This window comes from Lepisma saccharinum, chromosome 1, assembly GCF_977018435.1.
Source record: "Lepisma saccharinum chromosome 1, izLepSacc3.1, whole genome shotgun sequence".
NCBI lineage: Eukaryota > Metazoa > Arthropoda > Insecta > Zygentoma > Lepismatidae > Lepisma > Lepisma saccharinum.
The window spans coordinates 185,121,066-185,147,658 of NC_139229.1; the positions used below are offsets into that span (position 1 = coordinate 185,121,066).

At 36.0% G+C, this 26,593-nt stretch overlaps 1 protein-coding gene across 4 annotated transcripts in view; it reads right to left on the reverse strand.

Annotated features, from left to right (window-relative positions):
- Positions 1 to 447: 447 nt before the first annotated feature.
- Positions 448 to 26,593, reverse strand: part of Clc (clathrin light chain) — a 37,239-nt gene continuing 11,093 nt past the window's right edge. The window contains exons 3-9 of one of the 4 annotated variants that reach the window (XM_083144202.1): positions 26,081 to 26,212; positions 20,842 to 20,886; positions 16,254 to 16,289; positions 15,580 to 15,675; positions 13,059 to 13,170; positions 11,472 to 11,483; positions 448 to 877 (exon numbers count right to left, since the gene is read on the reverse strand). In XM_083144202.1, the coding sequence (XP_083000328.1) occupies positions 697 to 877; positions 11,472 to 11,483; positions 13,059 to 13,170; positions 15,580 to 15,675; positions 16,254 to 16,289; positions 20,842 to 20,886; positions 26,081 to 26,212 (614 nt within the window). In that variant the 3' untranslated portion in view covers positions 448 to 696. The remainder of the gene's footprint in view (positions 878 to 11,471; positions 11,484 to 13,058; positions 13,171 to 15,579; positions 15,676 to 16,253; positions 16,290 to 20,841; positions 20,887 to 26,080; positions 26,213 to 26,593) is intronic. The other 3 variants (XM_083144204.1, XM_083144203.1, XM_083144205.1) reach the window with 3 other exon arrangements.

The following is a 26,593-nucleotide window of genomic DNA, read 5'->3' on the forward strand; positions in this document are numbered from 1 at the left end:
AGGCAAGATAAGTGTGAACATTTTGTAGGAATATGCATTGTAACTTTCAACGAGCTTAGAGATTTGTGTACATAATGATATTTTATAACATTGGTTATTTTCTAAAAATAATGATGTGAACAGCAAGGAAGTAGTGCCACTTTCAACATGGCGAGTTCTATGCGTGCGGGAAGGTCTGTGCGACATCGAATCGGTGAGACGGTTTGTTTACAGAAGGTCTCAGGGTTGGTGATTTACACTTTAGTTTCTTGGCTATTAATGCTATGACATCATTTGCGTCCTTTCTTCCTTTTCCTTATGTGTTTAAATATAAATGTGCATTTTGTAATGGTACTCCTGTATTTATTAGTTTTCTTTTAATTCTAAAAAATAAATTTCTGCATTCAAAGTTTCTTATTTGGTAAAATTTGACTTTCAACGTGATTAGGAGTATTACTGAAAACTTCATTATTGATTTCAATATATATTTATTTTCATATGATCAGCAACAATCTACATAACTTTCAACTTACAGCTTGAACAAGATATGTAGGAAATTTAACAAAATATCTAATATGCCAATTATTGTTACACTGGAATGTAAGTTAGGCATAATTTGCATACAGTTACAGGCATATAAATAGAAACATCAGTTCCACACAAGAAATACCATCTAGAAGAAATATACATACACATGTGATTATATGATTACAATAATTACACCTTCTTCAAGTTGGGTGGACTCTGTTTTAACTGCAGAATTATGGACCGCATCCTTGAAACATCTTTACTAGCTTTGGAAGATTTTGGATTGAAGTCGCACAACTTAGCAATGCGTTCCCATTCTGTCCCTGGCTCAATCTCATCGCATTCTGCTACAAACAGCTTCTCTGCACTCCTGCAATAATGTAATTAATGTTAATATGATGATCACACTTGGAATAATTTACACAATTACAGCCTAGTGTACCGTTGAGCTGATACTACTTGGAACTAATACCAATGCTGATATTATAACTGATACCAATGCCAATACTTGAAAATTGTAACATTCCAAAGTAGTTCACAATATTTATTAATTTTAATGTACAAGTTTTCCATTGCAACTATACCATATCCATTTACCAGTCTGGCTATAAACTATTCATAATTCCACATGAGATAACCATTAAGTCACAAAATCTATTTCTCTTCACAATGTTGTAAACATAATGAAAATTAGGCAATTTATAAAATCTCAAGTATATCAGGACTACAGAAAAGTATTGGTTAGTATTGGTTATTCAGGGTGTCTCATTTCATGAAAACAAAATTCCCTGACTTTTCCAAAATTTTCCAGACAAAATCACTTGGACAATTAGTGTACATGTCTGGAGAAGGTCATTATATTTCAGTTAAATGCATGCTTAGAATCCCACTAACCAAGTACTGGCATATTTACTTCACATGTAAAAGGGAAACAACAGTAATTGACTGAGGAGGGAAGCAAATATCAGGGGTGAGTTCTTATGTGATACTTGCCATGTATTTACTAATGATTAACAACTAATAATTTTTATAAAAATATCATAAATTACTGCATAAAAAATACATTATAGTACAATTTAATAACTATTTACCAACCAAACTACAAAAAGCAATTATTAAGTTCAAACTGCTTCCCAATTATGATATACTGGAGTGTAAGTCTGTATTGGGGATTCAAGGATAAATTTAGAGCAAAAATGAGCATTAATTGGTATTAGGGAGGTACTGGATTGAATGACTGATTTGCTTTATTTTACTTGCTTTTTGTGTCACTTTTAGCTAATTTGCGAAGATGGGGATGAGTGATGATATGATTCAACTGATGAATGGACACTCACAAACATCCATGCCCAGGCTGGGATTCGAACCCTGGACCAATGCATCATAGCATGATGTGCTAAGCATTCTGCCACGGAGGCCAGTAGGGAGGTGCTGGAGTGTGTGGATAAATCACTGTGTTATCGGTATCAGTTCATCTATACTTACACGAGATTATGATGATCAGCAATGAAAAGACAAACTTTTCCTGACTTGTGTCTAGTCTATCTCATTCGTAAGATATTGACCAAAAATAAAAGTCTAACATGCAGAATATTTTATTCATGCTATAACTCATGACAATTATCATTAACACTTCTTTTAAAAAATAATAAAAAATGCCACATTCATTTAAGATACATTATGGTCATTACTTGTAAAATACCTTCTTTCTATTCAAAATAGTTTTTTTTTTTTTTAAATTTTATCAATGTTTTCTTACATTTTACCTACATAATATTTAGTACAGGCACAAATGGTATTTGTATATCCACCTGGAACTGGTTCTTCTTATCCTTTCAAATATCTAGAAAATAGCTACTTATATGCATGCCACAGACTAAATACAATTGCAAATACGGGTGTATATACTAATCCAAGCATGTCCAACGCGTCGATCACGATTGACCGGGGGATGTTTTTTGGTCGATCGCAGTTATCTATTGTAATTATAAGAATATACGTTATTTGAATTCAACTTCTATAATGTATAATGGATTGATCCATTTTTAATGCAAATTTCAGATTCTGAATATTTATCACTGCTATTCTTTCCATTTTTTTTTAAATGGCGCAGTTTTGAACCCCATCATCTTTTGTTCCCTTATCGGTGCCAGCAGGTATGACTCAGCCGTGCAGGCGAAGATTCGTGCTGACTGCCAGTCGCCTTGCTGTGCTCGCAGGTTTAGAGTGCATATTTTCTGCCCAAAACTGACATTCGTAAAGCTAAACTGAAAGAACTTAAATCAAATTTAGTTGCTCAACAACAATTTATGATGAAACCAACCTCACAATCTATGACAGCTACCCTGTGTTCCTTCAAAGTTAGTCACCTGATAGTTAAAAATTGCAGATAGTTTACCAAAGGGGAATTCGTAAAAGAGTGTTTTCTGGAAATAGCCGATAATCTTTTTGAGGGAAATAAGAAACAGACAGAGATCTCAGCTGCTGTCAAAAATGTTCAGTTATCAAGAAACACTGTTGTGCGGCGAATCAAGAAAATGAGTCAAAACATAACTCAACAATTGTTGAAAGATCTTTCTAATTGTGTTGCTTTCTCACTCCAATTGGACAAATCTACGGACATCAGAGAGACAGCTCTGTTACTAGCTTTTATTAGGCTGGTTTTGGTAGATTTTAAAGTTAAAGAAGAACTGTTAGGAAAGATATCTTTGAAAGGGATTTACTTAAATTTTTCACATTGATGTCATGTGCCTGAGTATGTACAAATTTTTGCAAAGATTTCGTAGTTTGTTGAGTGAAATTAAGTCTTTTTTGAAGGAGAGGGAAGACGAGAAACCAGAATTAGAAAATGATGAGTGGTTATTTGATCTGGCATTTCTAGCAGACTTTACATTTCATTTCAACACATATTACTTTTATTGTATTATTTATTGTGTTATTTGTATATTTTCTCTATGGTGCTTAACGATTAACAGTAGCTCACTGCCTGTTGTGACAATAAAAAGTAGATCACTACTTGATAAAAGTTGGACATGCCTGTACTAATGAAATTCTAAGTTTTTCAATTTAGTACATGCTATAAATCATGGCAGTAACTGCAAGGAATCAAAAATCTATATATGAAAATAACATGCAACAGTTTTGAACTTTAGTTACAACTTCAAATAACCACTAATCAATGGAATCCAGCTAAAGAATGTGGAATATTAAATGATTTACTTTAATAACAAGTGTGGAATTACTGTGAGCTATTAACCCTTTTTATCACTGTGACGTCATATAGTAGGACATAATTGGCTTGCATCAAGTTTATTATTAAATAATAGGCTAAAACTTCTATTGTTAATATCAGGTAAAATCCAATTAAAATCTGGAAGATTGTGCCAATTTACACATTTTCCCACAAATGTCTAGGTCTATTTTATATAGTTTGGGAATGGCAAGCAGATAAAGATGTATAATAAGTGAAAGTAATTGTTGTATGTTTTGTTAAACTTGCAACAATATATAAGACATACAACCTACAATAAAATAAAATAAATAGAGTGAATGTCATTTCATTGTTGTTTGATTTCCATATATGCTTTTACAGTAGCAGCTTATGCCTATTCGTACGTGCACACCCAAATAAATCTGTAATGCAAAACATTATTATACTTATTCACTGAACTCTATCCTCTATCTCCTTCGAAACATCAAGTGTTCCAATGCCGTTTCACCAAGAGAAGTGGTGGAGAACCGTGCAATCAGTGATATCAACCCCCATAGACCGAGGCACACTCACACTATGCGAGTGTTGCAGCAGTTTTGTATCATAAATAAACCTATGAACGCAGCAGTTGGTATGTTAGGAAATGTAGTGTTGCAAACCCATTCCATTCGAGACCGTGTGACAGACTTGAGGGAACCCATAGATCATTGCAAATTGATTTTATTTTTATTTTTAGAAAAGCAAAATTTCGATTGTATATTGACCCTCTCATCCTGTTCTGAGCATGGCAGGGGCAAGAAGGGAAGGGGAGGAGGGCGACTGAAAGCGAAATTGGTGTTTTAAATGTGTCTGGTATTGCCTTTGCTTTGTGCATCTTGTCCAAAATAAACGGTCCCTGTGACAAAGTAGCCGAATTATCAACACATGCTGAGGGATCGTACATCAATCAGTCAGCTGTTTTGCATTGTGTGCCTGTTACTGGGTTGCAAAATTGTTTAGCGCTGTCAAAAGGTCGTTCCTGTTTCAGTGCAAAGTGTTTGATTTCATGGTGAATAAGGAAACTGTACATAGCAAAAGCAGAGACTTAATATTTAACGTTGATGAATTGTTGGAGGGAAGTTAGCTACAAAGCCTGTAGCAACTGCAGTTATATATGGATACGGCGGAAGGGAAGGAAAAATTCTGAAGTACGAAGCAGGGCAGTGTGGACTGAGTGATTACTGTAATTTTCTTTAAGATTATTATTCTCTTGATTTGCTTGGTTTCATCAGTCTGTCATTAGAAATAACAGCAGCTAGATAGATTACAACTGATTTCCTCCATGTGGTAGTTGGATTGGCTTCTTTGGTGTACGCCAATGTTGTTATTCTCCTTGTTCATTAATATCAGCAGAGTGGGTGGAGGAAGTTTTTATGAAATATTTTGCAAATCGAAAATAGTATTGATCGATATTTCTATGTTTTGAGTGATTTTGTCAGGTTATCGAATGCTGAATTACATATTGCACAATAACATCGCTCTTCTCATGATTGATTGGAAAATTTCAGCAATATTTGAAATTTGTAAAAATTCAGTGTTAAAAAAATCATGAAATATAACTGTCATAGCCTCATTTTCAGTGAAAGGTGACCAAAACTTGGGTTGTCAATACATTTAGCAATATTATGTATGCAAAAATGAGAAGGGTGATATAACACTTATTCTGGATGTGAGACTGAAGTGCACATCCATAGAGGCAGACCACCAGCTCTCACTGCACTTTCATACAATACAGTTGTAGTTGTTTCTACATCACATTTTCATTTTAGTGTACTTTCATAAACAGAAGTTATTCATGTAAAATAAAATTTTCAAGTGGTTGTTACAATCATTACTTGAATTGGAAGAAATTATATAATGCAAGTAATATGTATTTGCACAAAAAATTATCTGCCTGGGGATCGAGTACATTATGGGTTCAACTTTCGATCTTGCCACAGAAGTTCCTGAATTAAAATCCCAGACAGGGCATCATCAATTTCATCCAACCGTCACTCATGCTCACGATTAGCTAAAAGTGGCAAAAAGCAATGCAAAATAAAAAATACACATAAAAAATATTAGTTCCAAGAATATCACAATATTGTGCTTAATATGTAAATAATGTACAGACAAAAAATAATAAAAAGAATAAACTGTACAAAATATAAGGTAGAGAATAAATAAATACACATAAACAAATTACTAACTCTATCTGCGAGACTTACTTTTAAAGGTTATTTGCTTTTATTCCCCAAACATGAAGTACCCAATCAAGTTCTGTCGAATTTCCATGGGGTGGCACTGCATGTGCTCTCTACACCTTTCATTCTGAGGTGAGACAGATAAGAGGAAGGTAATGTAAGTGTTTTTCCTCTTGTACCTGCTAGTTGTGGTCCCCACAGCTCAACAGAGATGTCAGTAATAGCTGGTAAAACATGTGAACCTCAAAGAGTGTTACATGGGATTGTATGCTGTACAAGTTTAACCCTTAGTTCGCCGCCGTAACACATATGTTACAAAAAAAGTATGTCCCTTGTAGCTGCTGTAACACATATGTTACAAACAGCTTTAGATACAATTATCGAGGGTTTGCCACACTTATATTTGTATATTGAGGTTGAAACACTGACAGTTCGTTCGGGAACATGTTTTGCAATCGTGTTTCGAAAATTCCAAATCCCCCCCCCCCCCCTCCTTTCTCGGAATATGTCAGGTGTTTGGGCTCACCCAAACACGTGTTCGCTCTTCAGTTGACACAATAAATGCTTGGTATTTACAATGCTGTTTTCCTCCAAGCTTCCAACGCTGTGATTTAGTACTGATAAGGCACACATTCTTCTTTGTGTTTAGACCTGGTGATCCAGCTGAAGTAGTGGCAGGGGGGGGGGAGGAGAGAGGGGATTGGATGAGGTTTGGCGGTGTCAGCTTTCTGTCGCCTCAATGTTAGAAATGCAATGAAGCTTGACAATAGCCAGAAGCATGGGTCTAAAGCGTGCGTCTATCCAGAAGTATAGACAAAACAAACGACTGCAAAGGCTCCCTTCCCTCCTCTGTTAGGACTAACAAAGGCCTCACCATAAACACTTCGTATCATATAACAGCTCATCGATTTCCGTAACGCACAATCGTTTCCTTCCGGACATATTTCCACAAAGAGCCGAGTCAAAAGGGAGAAATAGATTCACAGTAGCTACACAAGATGCAAGTGCGAACGAAAAAAGCAAAAGTTCGGGTTTTCTCCCCAAAGTAGCTGGAGAAGAGGGGGGCAAACTCTACATTTTTATGATTTTTTCATTGAAATTCGGGGGATGCAGCCCCTGCCCGTAACCCCCCGCCCCATGTTTGGGGCATCCAAATTTTACATGGTTGCATGCACTGATGTTCTGCCTGCAAAACAAAAGTTATCCGAAGTAGATTGGTCCCATAGTGTCAGTTATAACAATTTTATGAATAATATGCAAATTGGCTAAAATTCGCTAGAGTTTTACATTTTGCCTTATTATTCAAATTGTATTGCACCCACGAACATGAATCAAGTTTCATTCTGTTGTGGAAGGTCCATTCTTTAAAAAAAAAAAAAGTTCCGGTTTTCTCCCCAAAATAGCTGGAGAAGAGGGGGCAAACTCCACATTTTTATGTTTTTTTCATTGAAATTCGGGGGATGCAGCCCCCGCCCGTAACCCCCCCATGGTTGGGGTATCCAAATTTTACATGGTTGCATGCACCGATGTATTGCCTGCAAAACAAAAGTTATCCGAAGTACATAGTGCCAGAGTTATTACGATTTTTCTCCATTATGTATACAAATTCAAATTTCCCGCTCAAAGCCTCGGCGACACTGGGCTTACTTTCGTCACACCGCGCGGCGTACTAAGGGTTAAACAAGGAACAAACACTAGTGAAACGGGAAGAAAAATATGCCAAGGATTGGGTAGGGATGTGGTAAATGAGCAGACAGTAGAGTCCAGCGCAGATATTTCTGCCGTGCGATGCGCGAAACAACTAAAGAAGCAGTGTTGCTAATGGAGCAGATAGAAAAATCGCTGCAGTGCGCCGATGCACAGCTGTTACGTACAACAATAAAATTAGAGAATTCAGGTCTATCTAACGTTGAGTTTTAAACGTCATGCATTATACCAGGACTAGGATTAATATGTACTAACAAGTGGCTTTGTATGTAGCTACATACATATGGACTAAAAATTCGCAAAATATGAACTAACACATAAGTAAAATTACCAAAAATGCTGCAAAGAAGACTTCTTCATACGATTCTTTATTTGAGTGATTTCAAACAAAATAAAAAAATATATATATTATTTTTCATTGCATTAATGCACTGGTGGCGTTCTAACTTTTCACTCCCAAAACCCGTATACACTGGTATGGAACTGCAACGGCAGATAATAACATGCCAACATGTTAAACCGCTACAATTGCACCATAACACTCCTCCTGAAGCAGTATTATTATTTCCTCTCTGAGATCGGCGACAGTCGGTTGCCTTTGTTGTACATTTACAAAGCATGCCGGCTTCACAACAATAACAAGTACATATACTGCCACTAGACGATAAGCTGCGCGGCCTTCATGAACGCGTGCACGTTGCTTAGAATTTCCCGAGCTTGGCTATGCAAGGTTTTTGATTTCAACTTCGACAGAACTGGAGGCATTATGGAATTTAACGTTCATTAGCAAACACACACACTTTTACATACACACACGCAATACACGCACACAACGTCAAACCGGTCAAATACTTAGTATAAAATAAAAATATGGTGCTTCCAATCCAACAAAACTCACCGCCACTTTACCTGGTTTTCCCCTTCCGTGACAGAAATAGTGCTTCATTATTACAGTTGGCAACACTAGTTACTAGCTAGCCAATGAACATGCACTGCATAAAAGAAGCAAGCACTACGCCGTGCTATATTGCCACATTACCGTCCCTGCCGAACGGCGGGAACCGCGAGCTGAAGCGCTATTCAATTTTTTTCAATGATGTTTGCGCGAGTGTGTCCAGGAATGGAATGACAATATGGCAACAATAGCGAAGGTTTTCGAGCAGGGTAGAACACATGATGCTAAGAGAGAGGGAGACGAAACGAAAATTCGTTTCTACGCAACGGCAAATTTACCGTGTGTGGCACTCTACAACACTGACTGGTTTAACAAATTTAAAAATGGCAATGACTCCCTCCAGGATGCACCATGTATAGGACGTCCACAGGCTGTAGACAATGAGACACTCAAGGTCGCTATTGAGCCTGATAATGGCAAAACATATGAGGCATTGGGAGAAGCAGTCAATTGCAGTGCAGAAACCATTCGCCAACATCTCCATCAGGTTGGAAACCAGTATAAAGTGGGATGATGGATCCCACATGAGTTGATGGAGGCTCAGGGATGATGGGTCCCACATGAGTTGACGGCTCAGAAAGCCACACAAGCCAATGTCTGAGTTTCTTTGCTGACCCATCAGGAGAAGGATCTGTTTCTGGGCAGAGTGCTGATATGCGTTGAGAAGTGGGCTCTTTATGAAACTCCACAGCACCATAATGATTGGTTGGCATCACATGAACCCCTTCCCAAACAACCAACACCAGCACTGTATCAATAGTAGATTATGCTCTGTGTTTGGTGAACTGCTTGGGGTATCATGATTGCAAACTGCTGCAACCTGGCCAGATGATGAATGCAACTGTGTACTCACAGCAATTGGAACGCATGCATGAAAAACTGAAAAATGTTGAGCAAAGGCTTGTGAATCACAGGAGGGTCCTTGTGCTTCAAATAAATGAAAAGGCCTCATGTTGCTAAGGTCACCCGTGACACCTTTATCTTACTTCGTTGGAAAACACTAATGCAGCTGCCATTATTACCTGCACATTGCACCGTTGGATTGCCATTTGTTCCATTTGTTAGGATGACTGTTCGGAATCCTTGACGAGGTGAACCATGCACTGGATTACTTCCTTGGCTCACTTTTCGCTGAATTCTATCAACGTGAGATCCATACCTTGTGAAGACAGGTTATTCCTGCTGATGGGGACTAGTTCTAATTTTCCACGTATGTCTTATTTCATGTTCTCACCTTTCTCTTTCCAGGGATCAAAATCTGACAGAACTTTATTGGGTACCTTATATTCTAGTCTCATTTCTTCTAAACTGTTTTGAGATTTTGAAAATTCATTACACCAAAATTTAAAAAAATGCACATAAATTGCTGTTATGAAGTCTCGAGGGAGGAAGGGAGAGAGAGAGAGAAAAGAGAGAAAGAAACCCAACCCTTTGTTAGTATGATAATCTAGAAGCAGCTGAATCCAAATCTACTGCTAATGAAACTTTTTCAAGAATTACAATTTTAAAATTCCAAGTGTATGTACAATATACTTGCATTTTAACCAACAAGTTGACACATTAAATATAGTATGTGCTGGACTATGAAGTGAATTAACAGGAAGTTGAAAAGACAGCTCTAAACATATTCGAATGATTGCGAGCTTGGCACTGAACTAAGTGTTCCCATGAAAATAAAAACAAATATGACTAAAATTATTTTCGGTCTCCCTTCTATCTGCACATGTGTTAGTTGAAATTGCACAAATAAAATGCTTATCACCTCCCCCCTTCTTTTATTGTTGGCTGGTTCATTTGAAAGTCAGGAATATTTTCTTTATGCTTCCTGTTTCCACAATGATGATCCTGGGATATCCAATACCAAAAATGTTGAAATAATTAACAAAACTGAAACACGAAAGACAAAAACTGTTTCTATTGATGGCTAAAACAAGTTCCTAGGTCTTACTTTGCAAGTTTCAATATCAAAAGTTGAAGACTTCATAATGATGGTTATCTTGTAGTTATAATTTGACATGTGCATCTTATGTTCTTTGTAGAGGGATTTGGTTTTGACAGAAACATGAAACAACACACTGCAATGTTCATTTTTCGTGTATTTGAAAGATGTGAGGTGCATTTTCCTACCATGTTTTGTCATGAAATGATGTGAAATGAACTCGAACGCAAAATTTAGAGTTCATTTACAGACGCGACACTTTCTGAAGTCTAAATTATCGAAAAAAAAATGATTAATTCTCCTGTAAATATTTGAGAAGCAAAAATGTATCCCTTTATACATGAATAAAACGTAATGGTACGATAACTACATAAATATGAAATTGTTTATTTTGTATAATAAGTGTAGTTTTTAAATCATATTTAGGTTTTTTTTTCACCATTTTAAAACTGAAATGCCATTTTATATACCACTTTTGATCCTGAAATGTGTCTTGTTTTTGTACTGAAATCTTGATATTTTTTATTCATCATGAATATGTGATCCTGGTTATGTATTTGTCATTACTGGTAATTAACAGTTATAACCTAACATAACATGAATTCAACCTGCATTTGGGATTTTTTCAAATGAAGAATACGCATTTTAAAGATGGATGTAAATTCAATAGGGATTTGAGCTATTGGGTTTATATACTTGATACTTCACCTTTCCTTATTGACATTAAAAATGTATTTTTCAGTGCAAGGCTCACGACAGTTTCTTGTGTGAAAAATGTTCAAAAAGCAATGTAATGCACAAAACAATGTTTTATGTATACAGTGATTCTTTCCCAGCAGATATACAGACACTAAAAGCAGCATGAAAAGGCAACAATACTTTAGAGAAACAAGTACTACGATCTACTGAAATGCACACAGAAAAACTTACTTGGCTGCCTCTCTGATGCAAAGGGGGAAGAATTCAAAACAAATTAATAATGCTTCAAAAATTCATCACACACATTTTTTTTAAAAAAAATGCACTTGGTATTTTAAAATGTATTAACACTGAATCTATTTTGGATACTCAAAATTTCAGATGTAGGAAGGATCAAAATGCAACACCTTAAAACAATTATACTTGCAAAATACATATTTGATAACTGAGGTGCTAGAAACGGACTGTTGCAATGCTGGGGAGGAGGGAAAAATTGTAAACCCACTGCCTAATGGAAACAATGAATCATTAATGCTATATGACTACCAGTAATGATGATGTATTTTTATAAAAGCACCAAAAATATTATTTGCCCCAAATGCCTGCATAGATATCATACAAATTTGCACACATAATTTTGAAATTTTATTCTGGCAATTTTAAAGTGGAATGCAATTTGAGTGCTTTGATGACATTTAACCCCCTCCCACTAATTATTGTGTTACCAGTACATCCATTTATGGACCCCTTTTATAGTAATTTTAAAGATCTGGAATTTCTACGAATAGTGTGACTCAATTCTGCAATCCTGCTTGTTTTTATGAATGTAAGACCAAATGTTATCTATAAAATAGAACCCCAATTTTAAGTTTTTCTTGGGATGAAAGTGAAAACATTGGAAAGTGAGAAAATATAACATCCATAGAAATTTTATAGCTCAGGTTGCCTTCTTGAGACCATGAAGATTGTCCACTGAATTATTATTAAGGTTAGGACAGAGTTCTCTTTCTCCAACGACAAAACCTCATCATCTATCACATTCATTCCCTGCCGAGACGTTTGCTCTTTTTATATTGAAACAATACACTATTAATTCAACGTATGAGAACCTGAGGAACATAACACCAAAAACGAGCCTCCGAAGGGCTCTATTTGGAGTCTAATCCTTAGCAGTAGTCGCATATCTCCAATTTATTGATTTTCTTAGACATAATCCTAAGAATACAATATTTTCTTCCTCCTGTAAAGTTGATAAATTGGAGTTAATGCCCATCTGGTTCTCGCACGAGGAATTGTCAGTAAATTTTATATTGGTAGTGTAACAGTAAACTTCATATTGGTCCATCCATAGCAAAATTACATCTTCATTCCTAATGAATGGTGAATGTGAATTTAAAATTTTGGGTGCGTCAGCACTAAGGCTAATTTGCACCCGTCACATTATATGGGTTCCAGCCCTTTATCGTTACACATAACAACTCTAACGTTGCAGAACTAAAATCATAAAATAGTAAAATCTTCTGACTTTCGTTAAAAGCTGAGGCTGTAAATGAGCACTCAGCACAAATAAGGACAAAACACAGGACAACACAAACAAAATTATACTGGCCATGGGACCAGTCGCCAGAGCCTCGTTAGTCTGCAGTCCAGGGTGTACTAAGTGAAAGTGAGGTTGACTATTGGGTGCACTATGTGGAAGGAGCACCCCTTACACCCCCCTAATGAATGGTATAGAGTTAAATTGTGGTAAAGCATATGCAGTACGACAGGCTAGCAATATTAAAACCATGGCACACTGTAATTATGAGAAAGCCTTACCTATTTGCAGCTTTTGTTTTAGCAATCTGATCCTCATGGTGCTTGTACCATTCTTCTAATTCCTTCTTAGCAATTTCCATCCACTCTTCCTTCTTTTTCTCCTCAGCAGCATCTAAAAATCAATAATCTTTATGAACGTCTACATAACTTCTATACTGATTGGTTTGATTTATTTCACTTTGCTTTTCTGCCAATTATGACTATATGACTGACTTTTGCCTTTAGTCATTCTATTGCATGCATTGCATGGTCATTCTATTGGCTTCCAATATTAAGCTGAAACGCTGGGGTTCATTTTAAAGTAAATAAGGGTCTGAATGTACTCATGATATGAGGTCAACTAAATACACCTGTGCGGCCACAGTACTGTCACATAGATGAAAACATTGCCCATTAGGAAATGCAAGCATTATTTGAAATGTCTAGGTATGAATCTATGCACAAATAGAATCATTGATTTATCACCCTTGAAATTTGTGCTTCAAACCATTGTCAACACTTTTCCCTCCACACAAAATAAATAAATAAATATATATATATATAAATATAATATTGTTTACTTGCAGAAAAATATTTTATCGATTCCATGGAAAGTGATAATTTGGAACTTGAATTTAGTTTATCCTCATGTATATGTAAGGATATGCCATTGCAGAATTAATCATCATATCCTTCCAATAAGTAATGATTATGTTTACGATTGTCTTCACCAGTAAATTTTAAAAAGTTTAAAAAAGTTGTGCAGTGACAAAAATGCAGTTCAGTAAAGTGCAGAAAACTGCTATGACTGATTGATTTGGTTTATTTTACTTCACATTTCTGTAACTTTTGGCTAATCGCAAAGATGAGGATAAGTGATGATACGATGAAATTGATGAAGGGACACTTACAGAGAACACCCATTCCCAGGCTGGGATTCAAACCTGGAATCCCAGAAAACTGATAAGAGGTTTGTTTAATTTCTACAACATTCATTTTGCTTTTCTTTTGAGTACCAAATTATTACAATGCACATGTGCTCGTTTCTGACTGTGTGCTCCTTCAACTGTGTTGATTTAGTCTCGCACAAACAGGCCATAAACTAACACATTTAAAGAAAAAAATACTACTAAAACAAAAATATATATTCTTGTTTGTTATTTACTTATTATACCTCCTGCACTAGAAGAGAATTAAAAAATTGAACATTTCCACGTATTTTCTGTTCCAACGCACAATACTTCACCATTTCATAAAAAATAAAACTTCAAACCATATAATCGTATCCTGCTGTTATGCATACATGTAATATATAAAAATTGTAGTATAAATACTACAATGACTGAAAATCTCTTCTATTTCCTCTTGACAAAATGAAAGAGTAAGAAGGTAAAAAAAAATGGACTACCTGAAACCATTGCAGAGGTCCAACAGACTGAAGACGAGATAGTGGGAAGTAAAAACAACATGGTTTGCCTGCCCAACAGGTCATGCAATGGGAAAAGGCAGCAAGAAGAGCTCTTTCCAGCCCACCAAAGTCATGCTGAGGGATTACAGAGCGTGTGAAAAACATGTGTCGCATACATTAAGTGCAACTTAACATTACAGGTTTAATGATATTCCAGCTAGGAAGAAAAGTTCCAAACTTGTTTTATCCTACAATTTTTATCTCGGATTTGTGAACCCCATCTATGATTATTATTATTATTTTTTTGTGTTTCACTGCATTACTTCCATGTTTGGATAATTATAATGGAAGAGAGACTAGCAAAGGAACACTCATTGCCAGGCTTGAACTTGGACTGGAAATCTTTATTTCAGAGATAGTGAAATTTAAAAGTTATGTAGGGAAGTTTAATCAATGCAGGGTTTGTTAAATTTTAAAGCTAATTTTAGTATCTGTAGTCTTTTTCATATAGTGGAAACAATTTATGGAAATAATTATAGCAGAGACACTGGTGACAGGAAAAAGAAGCTGAAAGAAAAGTGTATATTTACAAAAGTATAAGAATACAATAGTGCAGGCATCATGGCCAATAAAAATATCTGCCATGGTATTACTTCAAAATGAATAGATCATTAATTGTACTTGAATAACAAATCACATGAACACAATTGAAGGGCTCGGATGTAAAACATGGTAAGTGACATTTTGGTTATTTTTGAGTTACAAAGTAAAATGTGCCATCCTTCAATTTTCAAGTGAAATTGCCATGGCATACAATTTGTATTGGTAAACGCAACACAACACAAAAACAATTTATCTACAGTATAGCCTTTTTTCTTAATACACTCAGAAATGACTAAAATGTCACTTACCATGTTTTCCACCCAATTGATTGATTGATTTGGTGTTTTAAGTCCACTTTATGCACAGTAAGGCCTACAATTTAAAGTGGGATCCGAACCACTATGTGCCTCCACCGGGAATCGAACCTGGGACTCCTTGATTACAAGGCTACCACTGCGCCAACGGGGAGGCCAGTTTTATACCAGAGTCATTCAATTAATAGTACACAATTCAACACTTTTGACTGCTTACCTTTCTCCTCTAAGCATGCTTTCTGTTCCTCCCGCCACTTGCGAATTTTCTCTGGCTCCTCTCTCATTGGCTTCTGAGCAGGGCTCGAGAAAGGTTCTAAAATATTATGAAAAACAATATTTTATTTTGCACTGAATCAAAGATATCTGTAGAAACAAAATGTTACAGGTGAACTCGGAAGGAAAATTACAAACGCAATCATAATGTACAACAAAAATGGCTTCATCTAGTTTTATGTTGATGTAAATAATTTAGTGAGAAATGCATTTCTATTTTGCACCTTGAACCCAAAGGTAGATGTGCAAAATATATTTAATTTCTTATTAAAGCATACCCACATAAACAGCTAATTATCTTACTACAGATGGCACTGTTTCATATACTTTGTATCATCAGACCTGATGGAGATTTGAAGAAAGAACCTATTATATCAAACTACACAATCAAGGTGGCTGGTTATTACTGATCAGTGTTGTCCTTTACACAGGCCTTACAGTCTTCCCCACCATTTCCATCTGTTATTTGACATTCATAAATTTGAGCCTATTCTGCAGCCAGGCTATGAAATATTTTGTCAAGTGGTGTTTCCTTAGATATTTCTATATTAATAAGCAGTAATGAAAACACGATTCAGAATTATTTCTATAAAGCTCATAAGAAAAATATTTACTTACTTGGAGCCTCCACAGGTTTTGATTCCTGCTCGACAGCTTACGTATATAAAATAGCATCACATCAATAATTTAAATTGGCAATAGGTAATGAGTTGCATAACAAAAAATAACCAGTTTTTATGATTTGAGTGCTAGTGTTTTAAATTACATGTGCACCTAAAGCATGATAATTTGTAAGCAAATCTGAAGCCACGTCTTACTTTCTTAAAACTAATTGAAACACAAAGAACCAGGAAATATTCTAAAAAACTATTTATTAACACTATGTTAGTTATTACTTAACAGCACATGCTTTTACACTCTAGTTTACAAATTTTTAAATTCTTTATCATACTGAATTGAAGTAATCATCTATCCATGAAACTGGCATTTTAAGATGTTCTATTAATTTGTTATTTCGAATAGAACTTCTCAAAGACCAGTTTCATGGATAAGTAAGTACTTCATTTCAGCATAATTTGCCACTAGCTTTTTATTTTCCTGAACATGAGTTAAAATTCTTAATGAATAAAATGGAACTGATAATTAACACTATAGGCATATATGTATTTATTAGTCTAAGTTCTCCTCCTTCCCTACAATTGCACAAATGCACACACACACACACATTTTAGAAAACTAAATAACACCTTTTAGAAAACTAAATATATATCTTAAACAATTCTAAAGACACTGGGCAAATACACATCACTACTTACAAGCTGAACCTACACTGTTATAATACATAGATTAGGTTCTCAGTATGTAGAAAATGAAAGCTAACTATAATTGGCATGCTCATGGTGTCTTGGATGCAACTACGAGGGGCGTATCATAAAGAATTACACTTTATTGTTTTAATGCAAAATGAAATGGCGTAATTCCACGCACTGCGCAGGATGGGCGCATAGGTACCTTGTCTACAGCCAGGTGGCAGCACCGTGTGACAGTGCGTAGTCGTGGCCTGTGCAGCCGTCGAAGCACAACGTCACGAGTGCTGTTGCGGACAACATGGAACAAGATGAATGTGGTCAACGATGGACGAGTTGGTTTTTGTGGAAGGAAGGGGAAACAACGGCACGTATCCATAGGTTAGTGGCTGTGTGTGGCGAGTATGCAGTGTCACGGAAAACTGTGTATAATTGGGTAACTGGCTGGAAAAATGGTCAAACGTCGACGGAGAAGGGAAAGAGTCCAGGGCGACATGTGAGTGTGAAAACAGACGCAAACATCGCGCGTGTGGAAAATGTCATACTGGACAACAGGCATGTGACGTTTACGGAACTGGAGAGGATTACGGGATTAAGTAGACGAACCCTGCAACGCATTGTGCACAGTGACTTGATAATGGGTAAAGTGTTAGCTCGGTGGGTACCGAAATGTCTTAATGCATGCCACAAACAACAACGCGTAGACATTTCCAGGGAGCTTTTGGAACTTTACGACCAGAATCCAGCTGATTTCATGGGGAAGCTTGTGACAGGTGATGAAGTGTGGCTGCATTACCACGAACCGGAAACCAAATCCCAATCTATGCAGTGGAAACATAAGGGTAGCCCCCCCCCCCAGAAATTCAAAACAGCGCCCACGGCTGGGAAACAAATGGCCACTGTGTTTTGGGATAGTGATGGCATCATCCTTATTAATTGGCTACCGAGGGGAACCACCGTTAACAGTGCAGTCTACGTGGCAACACTGACGCAGTTGTGTCGTGCAATTCAAAAGAAGAGGCAAGGCAAATGGGGCAAAGGTGTGCTTCTCCAACATGACAATGCCCGGCCGCACACCAGTCGTGAAACAACAGCTGCTATTGACCGACTGGGTTTCAAGGTGTTACCACATCCAGCATACTCTCCCGATTTGGCACCATCAGATTTTCACTTGTTTGGCGCCATGAAGAAGCCCCTGCGTGGTCACCATTTCAACAATTGTGAGGAACTCCATGAGGCTGTCCAGCGATGGGTGCACACAACTCCAAAGAACTGGTTTCAAAATGGTCTCGAACGACTTCCACACCGCTGGCGTAAGTGTCTACAGCTCCAGGGGGACTATGTTGAGAAAGTGCATATAGCCGATTAAATGTATCTATGTCTGTATGTATCGAATACAATAAAGTGTAATTCTTTATGATACGCCCCTCGTAGAATACAGGGAAATTTAATTTTAAATAATTGTAGTGTTACTTGCAAAAAACAAATAGGTTTTGATAGATTATTATTATTTTATACAAGAATTGAATTGTATAATTTTTTATTTTGTTCCGTCAATATAAATTACTTTCTTACCATTTTCACATACAACTATTATCTTATATATGGCTACAAGAATTTAGGGATATATTATTATGCATATCAGTGATAGGATAAATTAATTGCTAAAACTACAAATTAACATCTGATTTTATAGTTTATCACAGTCATTTCCTTATTTATTTTATGAACATAAAAGTTTAAATCACGTGCCTTGTAACATAATTATTAAGTTTTCTGAGGCAAAGACCATAAAGAGTCATGTCTCAAATAAGTAACAATCAAATCACTCAGTCTCATTTATATGCACTATAAAACTTTGCCTGAGTATTCCCAATCAAGTGAAATGAATGAACCTACTGAAAGAATATGAATTTTGACCAATGCAAATATGCAAAAATCCACCCCCTAACTATTACACATCCACCTAGACAGAACATTTTCACTATTTTGCCATACCTAGCTATCCATCCTTATTGCTACAATTATCTTGAGAGACGACTGTAACATATATGCTGGTAGTAGCTGATCCTGTAACTTTAGATTGCTAAGGTTGGCTGGATGTAAAATTTCATCAAGTGAATCATGATCAGAAACTTTGAATTGTTGCTGTAATCTGGTTATCTAGGAACAGGAATCTGCTAAATCTTATATTCAAGGAACTTCCACAATTGTATATGGTCTTAGTCAACACTAATCAAGAAATTATACTGTATGTACAGTCTTGCTGCTTTTACAAATTGTCAGAAAAAAAGTTTTCCATATGTGTTACTTCCTGAAAGCTTGGAGATTTTGGGTTGGTAATATGTTGTGGTTATACGGGCATCATCCTTCTTTTATATTCTAACGCTTGACCTTTTCTCTGCAGAGGGTGCCAGCGTACTGCTGTGTTGAAGGCAGAAAGAGTTGAGAAGTGTGTGCCTGCCTGGCCAGCAGAGAACAGAGGTGTGTTGCAATTGTGGTCAAAGGATGAAGTGCGAGCAGTTGTTCGCTACGAGTGGGCAAGTGGGCCTTCCTGTACGGAATCCCATAACTGGCTGTGGAAGTGTATGGGACTCACGTAATGTCAAAGCAAATGGTGAAGCGATGGTGTCAGCAATTTCAAGATGGCCAGGAAAGTGTGATGGATGATGCGAGACACAGGCAGCCATTCACAACCATTAGATAACATCATCTGAAGAAGGCACTGGGATGGAAGCATTTCGTCACAACAGCAGAAGTGGAAGCTGCTGTATACAACTTCACCTGCTAACAGGACACACAGTTTTAAGAACATGGTTTCTTGTACCTTGTGAAGCGGTATGACAAGTGCCTGAAAGTCTCAAGGGACTATGTGGAAAAATAGTGTAATGATGCTTCCTTCTGCTCATATCATGTTCTTTCTCCAGAAACTCTCTGCAGACAGCAGATTAGGGAAACTTTTTTCAGACTAGCCCTCATACATTATTAGCATTTTTCCCCATGCAATTGTAATAGTGAAAAAATAGAATGCCTTGGTTACGAAACATAAAAGGCATTCTCACAATAAGTACATAAAAATCCTCACTTTGATATCAATTTTTACGTGGCATGTCACAGGCCTGTAGACACTATTTCCAGTATCAATACGAATTATTTGCAAAATATGAAGTAGTGATGAACAACGAACAGCCAGAGCCTTGATGGTTACATTGTGATTTCCATGGCTTAAAAACAGATTCAGTGACAGTTATCGGATGGGTCCACCACAATCAGATAAAAATTATCAATTTTTAAAGAGAAATCAAAATGTGAATTTTCTTGTTTTAGTTCATGCTAATGGCACTAATACCGATTATATGTAAAAATATGTACTCTGAACAGAAATTAATGTCTCAAAAAAAATATATAACATGAAATTCATGTACATCATTCCTAACATGGTAATTCATGGACTAGACCTACAGTTTAAAGTGGGATTTGAACCACTATGTGCCTCCACCAAGTACTAAGAAGACTGAATTATGGCCAAATAGTATATATAATATTAGATTTAAGCTACTCATGCTCTAACCAACTATTAGAACAATTCCTACACCATTTAATATAGGTCATGCAAGTTAACCCATTCCTTTTTGTGCCATAACTGAAGATATAATTATGGAGGCATGTTTGCAAACACCAACTTATCAGTGCCAGCCGTATGTGCAAAATATGTTTTCCAAGGTATATTATGCACAGAAGCTGACAATGGAAAAAAACGGTTTGGCACCCACAGACACAAAGAGGAGAGAGTTATAGTGAATTCTGCACACACCAGATGACAAAATCAATAAATATACTTTGTTACTTTTGTACAGCAACAACATGCAAGCAAGCACTCTACAGTAAACTCAACTCACCATTGTCGTTTGAATCAGCAGCCTGTTCTGATGGTACAGCAGCTTCTGAAGAACAACGCCAGTCACATTAAGCACACAAACACAAAAGCATAAAGTCACAAATCAGTACCAGGAGGAACAAACTGACTCCCTACAGACTCTTCACTCAGCTACACCATTTTTTTGTGGGGGTTGTGGTTGCATCACACACTGGGATATGAGTACCACAGCGAAAACAAATGAGGGAGAGGGGAGAGAAAAGAAAGTTTCACATATGGAATAATGAATAATTCATGAATAACTACCACATTCTCAACAAAGTTGAATGAGACTGGAAGAAAGGATTAACTCTTTCTCCAACATTGAAATCACACACACAGGAATATCAACTAACTACTAAACAATGCATCAAAAAATATACTGTGAAGTTAATATTTTCTTTCAGACTATAATATTCAGTTCTTCAGAATGCGTAACAAGCATATTCAGAATTAACCTTTCGCGGATGGAAGCTTCTCCCGAGTGTTAGTCCTCTGTTGATGGGAACTTTTCATATGTGTGTGCATTTAAAACTTGACACAATGCAGGAGAACTAATTGTTGTTGTAGCAATGATCTTTCTTTTCTGAAATGACAGGCCTGTTAGCGGAGGTCAATTTCTACATTTTGCTTCCCAAAATGAAAATTAAAAGAATCAAAATTTTACACAAAAAATTGTATTTGGAACACTCCTGTGTACACCACAGAGAAAAGTGAACAAAAAATGTAGATTGTAGCAGTGGTATATTCCTAGTCATGCAAAGTTGCATTGAAAACAGACATACTTCTTGGAGGAAAAAAATAATACCACTGTACGTATAAGAGCAGTGTTGCCAACTTATAGGAAAAAATTCATAAAATCACTTCTAGTGTTGGACTTATGGATACTGTAAGGACCAAATATGAAGGGAAGTATGAGAAAAAATGTTCCCAATTTTGAAAAAAAAAATGGAAAATATGCAACTAATTTTAGAACTGGAATTTTCGGGTAATTTTCAAATATTGAACATTTTCAACTGGACCCCTAATTGTCCCATGTTGGGAACAAGTTTTCTTGTTTTCATTATTACATGGAAAATAAAAGTGCCTAAAAATGGTGGTTGAAAACTAATATCACATTCGTATGTTACATTACACAATGTTGAGAGAAAAATATACCCTTTTCAAAATGAATGTTAAAAATAGTAACAATAAATATATGGTTTTGTCAATCCAGTATGCCAGTATGTCATACATTCATGTGTATATAAATCAACAAAAAAGACAGAAGTGAATTATCATCTGCAGTTTTCAAGAAATAATGAGTTAACTCCACATGGTGGTGGTTTAATTTTTTAATTTGAAACCAGCTGTCTCAAAGTGTATAACTTGGCTGCTTTCATTGGAAACATGCCATCCGCTAAAGGTTTTCAGTATTCATCCTTGCGCTCCAAAGTACTTTTGGTTACTTTGATTTTCTACCTTTCTAGGTTACTTGTGAAGATGATGAATAAGTTTTTGTTTGAAACAGATGAAATGTACACACAGAACATTCAAGCGTTCCCATGATTTAAACATCATTAAGCTAATGGCACCACAGCATGAATCATTGTTCTTCCTTCCTTTTAGCCTTTCAACATATAAGAGATTATTTTATTCAACTTTTTGCACAGATAGGCTAATCAGGACTGGGCCACAGTTTAAAGTGGGATCCGAAGACCTACGTGCCTCCACTAGGTACCGAATCCCGGACCCCTTTACAGGGCAATGGCATTACCACTATGCCATTGGGAAGACCTCTTTTTCATGTAATATACAGTGTTTCCGGCTTAAAAGTATAATAAAAGAAAAATTAATAACTTGTAAGTTTATTAAGGTATTTCCATACAGTTTTCTTCTACCTATAGAGTAACTCAAAAGTTTTTTCACACACCTAATTTACCTCAATATGTACACTATTAGTAGCACGACAGCTGTTCAGCCTATATTCAAGCTCCGCGCATGTGTTGTACAGCATTACTGGCGCTGTATTCCGGACTGAAGCACAAACGCGACGTCGTATATCAGGAAGGTCACGATCTCGTGTTTGGTACACTTGAGACTTTACAAAACATAACACAAAAATCAAGCGGAGTAATATCTGTAGTAGTCTTCAGTGTACCAAATACGAGTTTGTAATCTTCCTGATCTGCGACATCACATTCGGAACGAGATGCCGGTAATGCTGTACAACACATGCGTGGAACTTGAATATAGGTTGGACATCTGTCATGCTACTAATAGTGTACATATAGAGGTAAATTACGTATGTAAAAAAACTTTTTGAGTTACTCTACAGGTAGAAGAAAACTGTACATAAATATCTTAATAAACTTACAAGTTCTCAATTTTTCTTTTATTATACTTTTAAGCTGGACCCATTGTATACATATTGTTAAATGGTCCAAGAATAAATGTATACACAATTTTTCACTTTAGAAATTGGATTTATAAACTTCCACTGCTAACTACAACATGCACTGAAAATTGCAAAATGAACCTAAATAACACAATACAAACATACAAAAAAAAGAGAAAACTGCTAGCACGGAATCAAAGACATATGAATGTTCCTCCTGGCACAATTAAAAAATATATTACAACTAAGCAACATGCACTATATGTAAAATACCAAATTTACACCAGTAAGTATATATGCTGCAAGAAAATGGCTGGCAATACACTCGCAAGAATTACTGCTTCCTAGAAAATTTATTACAAAGGGTTAAAAAATAGTTTCAATCCTCTGAATGATTTGTTTGTAATTGCAACATTATATTATCTTCTTGAAGATAAGACTGTGTAAACTAAACTCTACTACACTCTGAGGGCCAGGGCCTGTCCATTAGCTATTCCATTGTGTGATGCGTGGTCAGTGCATCAAGTCCCATTGCTGCTGTTAACTGGCTGTCGAGACCGAAAGATTGTGTAAACAAGACACGATTGTCATGTACAAATCCTTGATCAGAACACTTAAACCTACAACTTTCACATCCCTCCTGTAGATGGAACATTCTTAGAAATAAATACTGCCATCAATTTGTGACAGTTCTTTGATGGCCAAAATTACTCCCTAAATTACTATTTACTACATATCAAAGAAAGTAAAGATGAGCATTGTGGCATTAGGCAGGGCATGTATAAATAACAGCTTATAGTTTTAAGTTTTTGGATTTTTCACACTGACTTTCCAAATCCTGTTTTTTTCTTCTCATAAAAAAAAAACATTTGCCCAGTAGAAGATATGAATATATCACCAATATTGAAGCAATCCACTTTTATACTGTGAAATTACTGACACGTGAAGCGTCAAAAGTTCTCTGAAGTAAACAAAAAAGAAGGCAAACGTTTAGAGTGCTCTCTCATTCTCAATAAAAAGGGACAGTGACACAAAAATAAATATATAACTACACGTGGGTCTTTAAAATATAACACGCTGATGGTTTGGACATGGATGGTTATTTCTGTTACCCTCTTAATCATATATCATCCTCATTTTCAGGTAGGCGTTTGTGTGAGTGAGCAGCACATCTTGTAAAAATGTATAAAATCACACAAGACAAGTGTGCTAGGTATGACTAACATTACACAAATTCCAAGCACATATTTTATCAATGGCATGATCTAGTAGCAGAGTTTAATTAATGAAACATATTGTTTTGAGCAATGAAATGCTTTTGTGTTCAGTATTTGTTTCAGTTAAATCTGATTGAGATGCACTATAAAAATAATAACTTTGTGACTTTTCAAAGCCTGAATACAGTCATACCTCCAGGAATAAAGCTAAAGAAGCGATAATTTCACACTGACTTCTCGTAGAAATAACACCATGCAATGGCACTTCTATGTACTAAAAGTCAAAGTAAATGTCAGCAGACAATAGTGAGCACAAATAAAGCACAAACCTGTAATGATATTTTTCAAACACAACAACTCATTAAAAAAATGCATTCTTTCAAGTATAATTTCTTCTTCACTTAAGAAGAGCTGTTGTATCAAATCAGGGTTTACAAATACAGCAGAACCCCGATTTGACGTTCCCAGATCTTACATAACCCCCCATTATACATTCAATGTTGATGGTCCCTACATCGCAAAATCCTCTAAGATTTTTCTTGATTTTACATTTTCCCACATTTTAAGTTTTTTCATTTTGGTCCCCTGAAAAAAGTAAAGTTCACCACTGTATGTGAAATATCCATACCTTAACAAAATCAACGATCATACTTAATATTCCCTGCTGCTTCCAGGATTTTTAAAAATATTTTGGGGAGGAATTCCCTAACCTTTGTAGCCATCTTGGTCAGCAGGAACCCTGTTACCTCATATCAACAGTTTAGCAGAAAGCTGATATAAGTTCACAGAAAACAATGGGTTGTATTCTGAAGATAATTTCTTCTAATACTTATACAGACATTATAAATGTTTCTACTAAAATCCAACATTACTTATGGGACACCCTTTTACTTCAGTACATATGAACTCATTCTTACAGCAAGGGCAAATGAAAACTGTGTGGCATACTTAAAAAATCAAATACATAATGATTCATTTTTCTTAGAAAAGCTTCACAAAATCAGTTTTGCACATAAGTAAGGTTTTCACTCAGCCTTACTAACTTGCTACCACATTTCTCACCATCTCAAAGGAATTAGAAAAGCTACTGGATAAAAATTATAAACATGTGGAGGAGGATAACTTTTACTGGAGAAATTCTCCTCTCTCCACATTTGGAAACAACTTTTTCTAACAGAAAAAGAATAATATTATGTACCTAACACTTACAATGTATGGTGTACAGTTTTAGATTCCACAACACTTCATTACACACACTAGCTAAGGATAAATTGGGGAAACAACTACACCAATAATTAATTAGCACCTGGGTGCTTACCAACCAAAGCTTCCAATGCCATAAACTACAAACTTAAATACAGATTCATGCAGAAGATTTAAAATAATAATGAAACACAAAATATGAGCTTCTCATTATGGACTTTAAGTTCAATGTCAAACACATTGCTGTTTTCAACTGCAATTCTCTTCAAATCTGACATGCAGTAGCCTGAAAGACAGTCACAGCATAGTATCATAATGTTAATGGTAACACTCAGAACAAACGTAAAGAGATCACAGAGAAAAAAAATACAGGTCAACAAGGATGGGGATAGGGTTAAGTGTCATCCATTAAAATTCATGCTCACCTGAGCCAGTATCAAATCCATCCTGCTGCCCAAAGTTATCTATCATCTCAAAGCTTCCAGTGTGATTTAACTGTGCAGGCGCATCTTGAGGGGAGGCATTCGCATTTTGCGATCCTTGCAGAGAGAATGCATCTACAGGCAAAACAGATATCACATGCTAGGCAAAAAAAAAACTGTACAGACTTTTTTTTACCCACACATTTTTTTTCCAGCAATAAGTTTTCTTCTCTTTTGTACACAAAGAAAGCTAATTGGCAAAACAAGTGTCTCATGCATAGACAATTAGGACAGTGAAAGAGATGAGTTTACTGGAAATTATGTTAAAGCTAGAAATGTACAAGAGTTCTACTGAAGGAAAAAATACACAATTACTAATGAGACATTGATACAACACACTTTGTTTTCACAACAGCAAATTACAAAGAATACTTCACAAGATATTTTAAAACATTGCAAAATTTGATTTATACATCATGCAAGTGGCACATCTTGTGTGGTTGATTGCAAACTTTA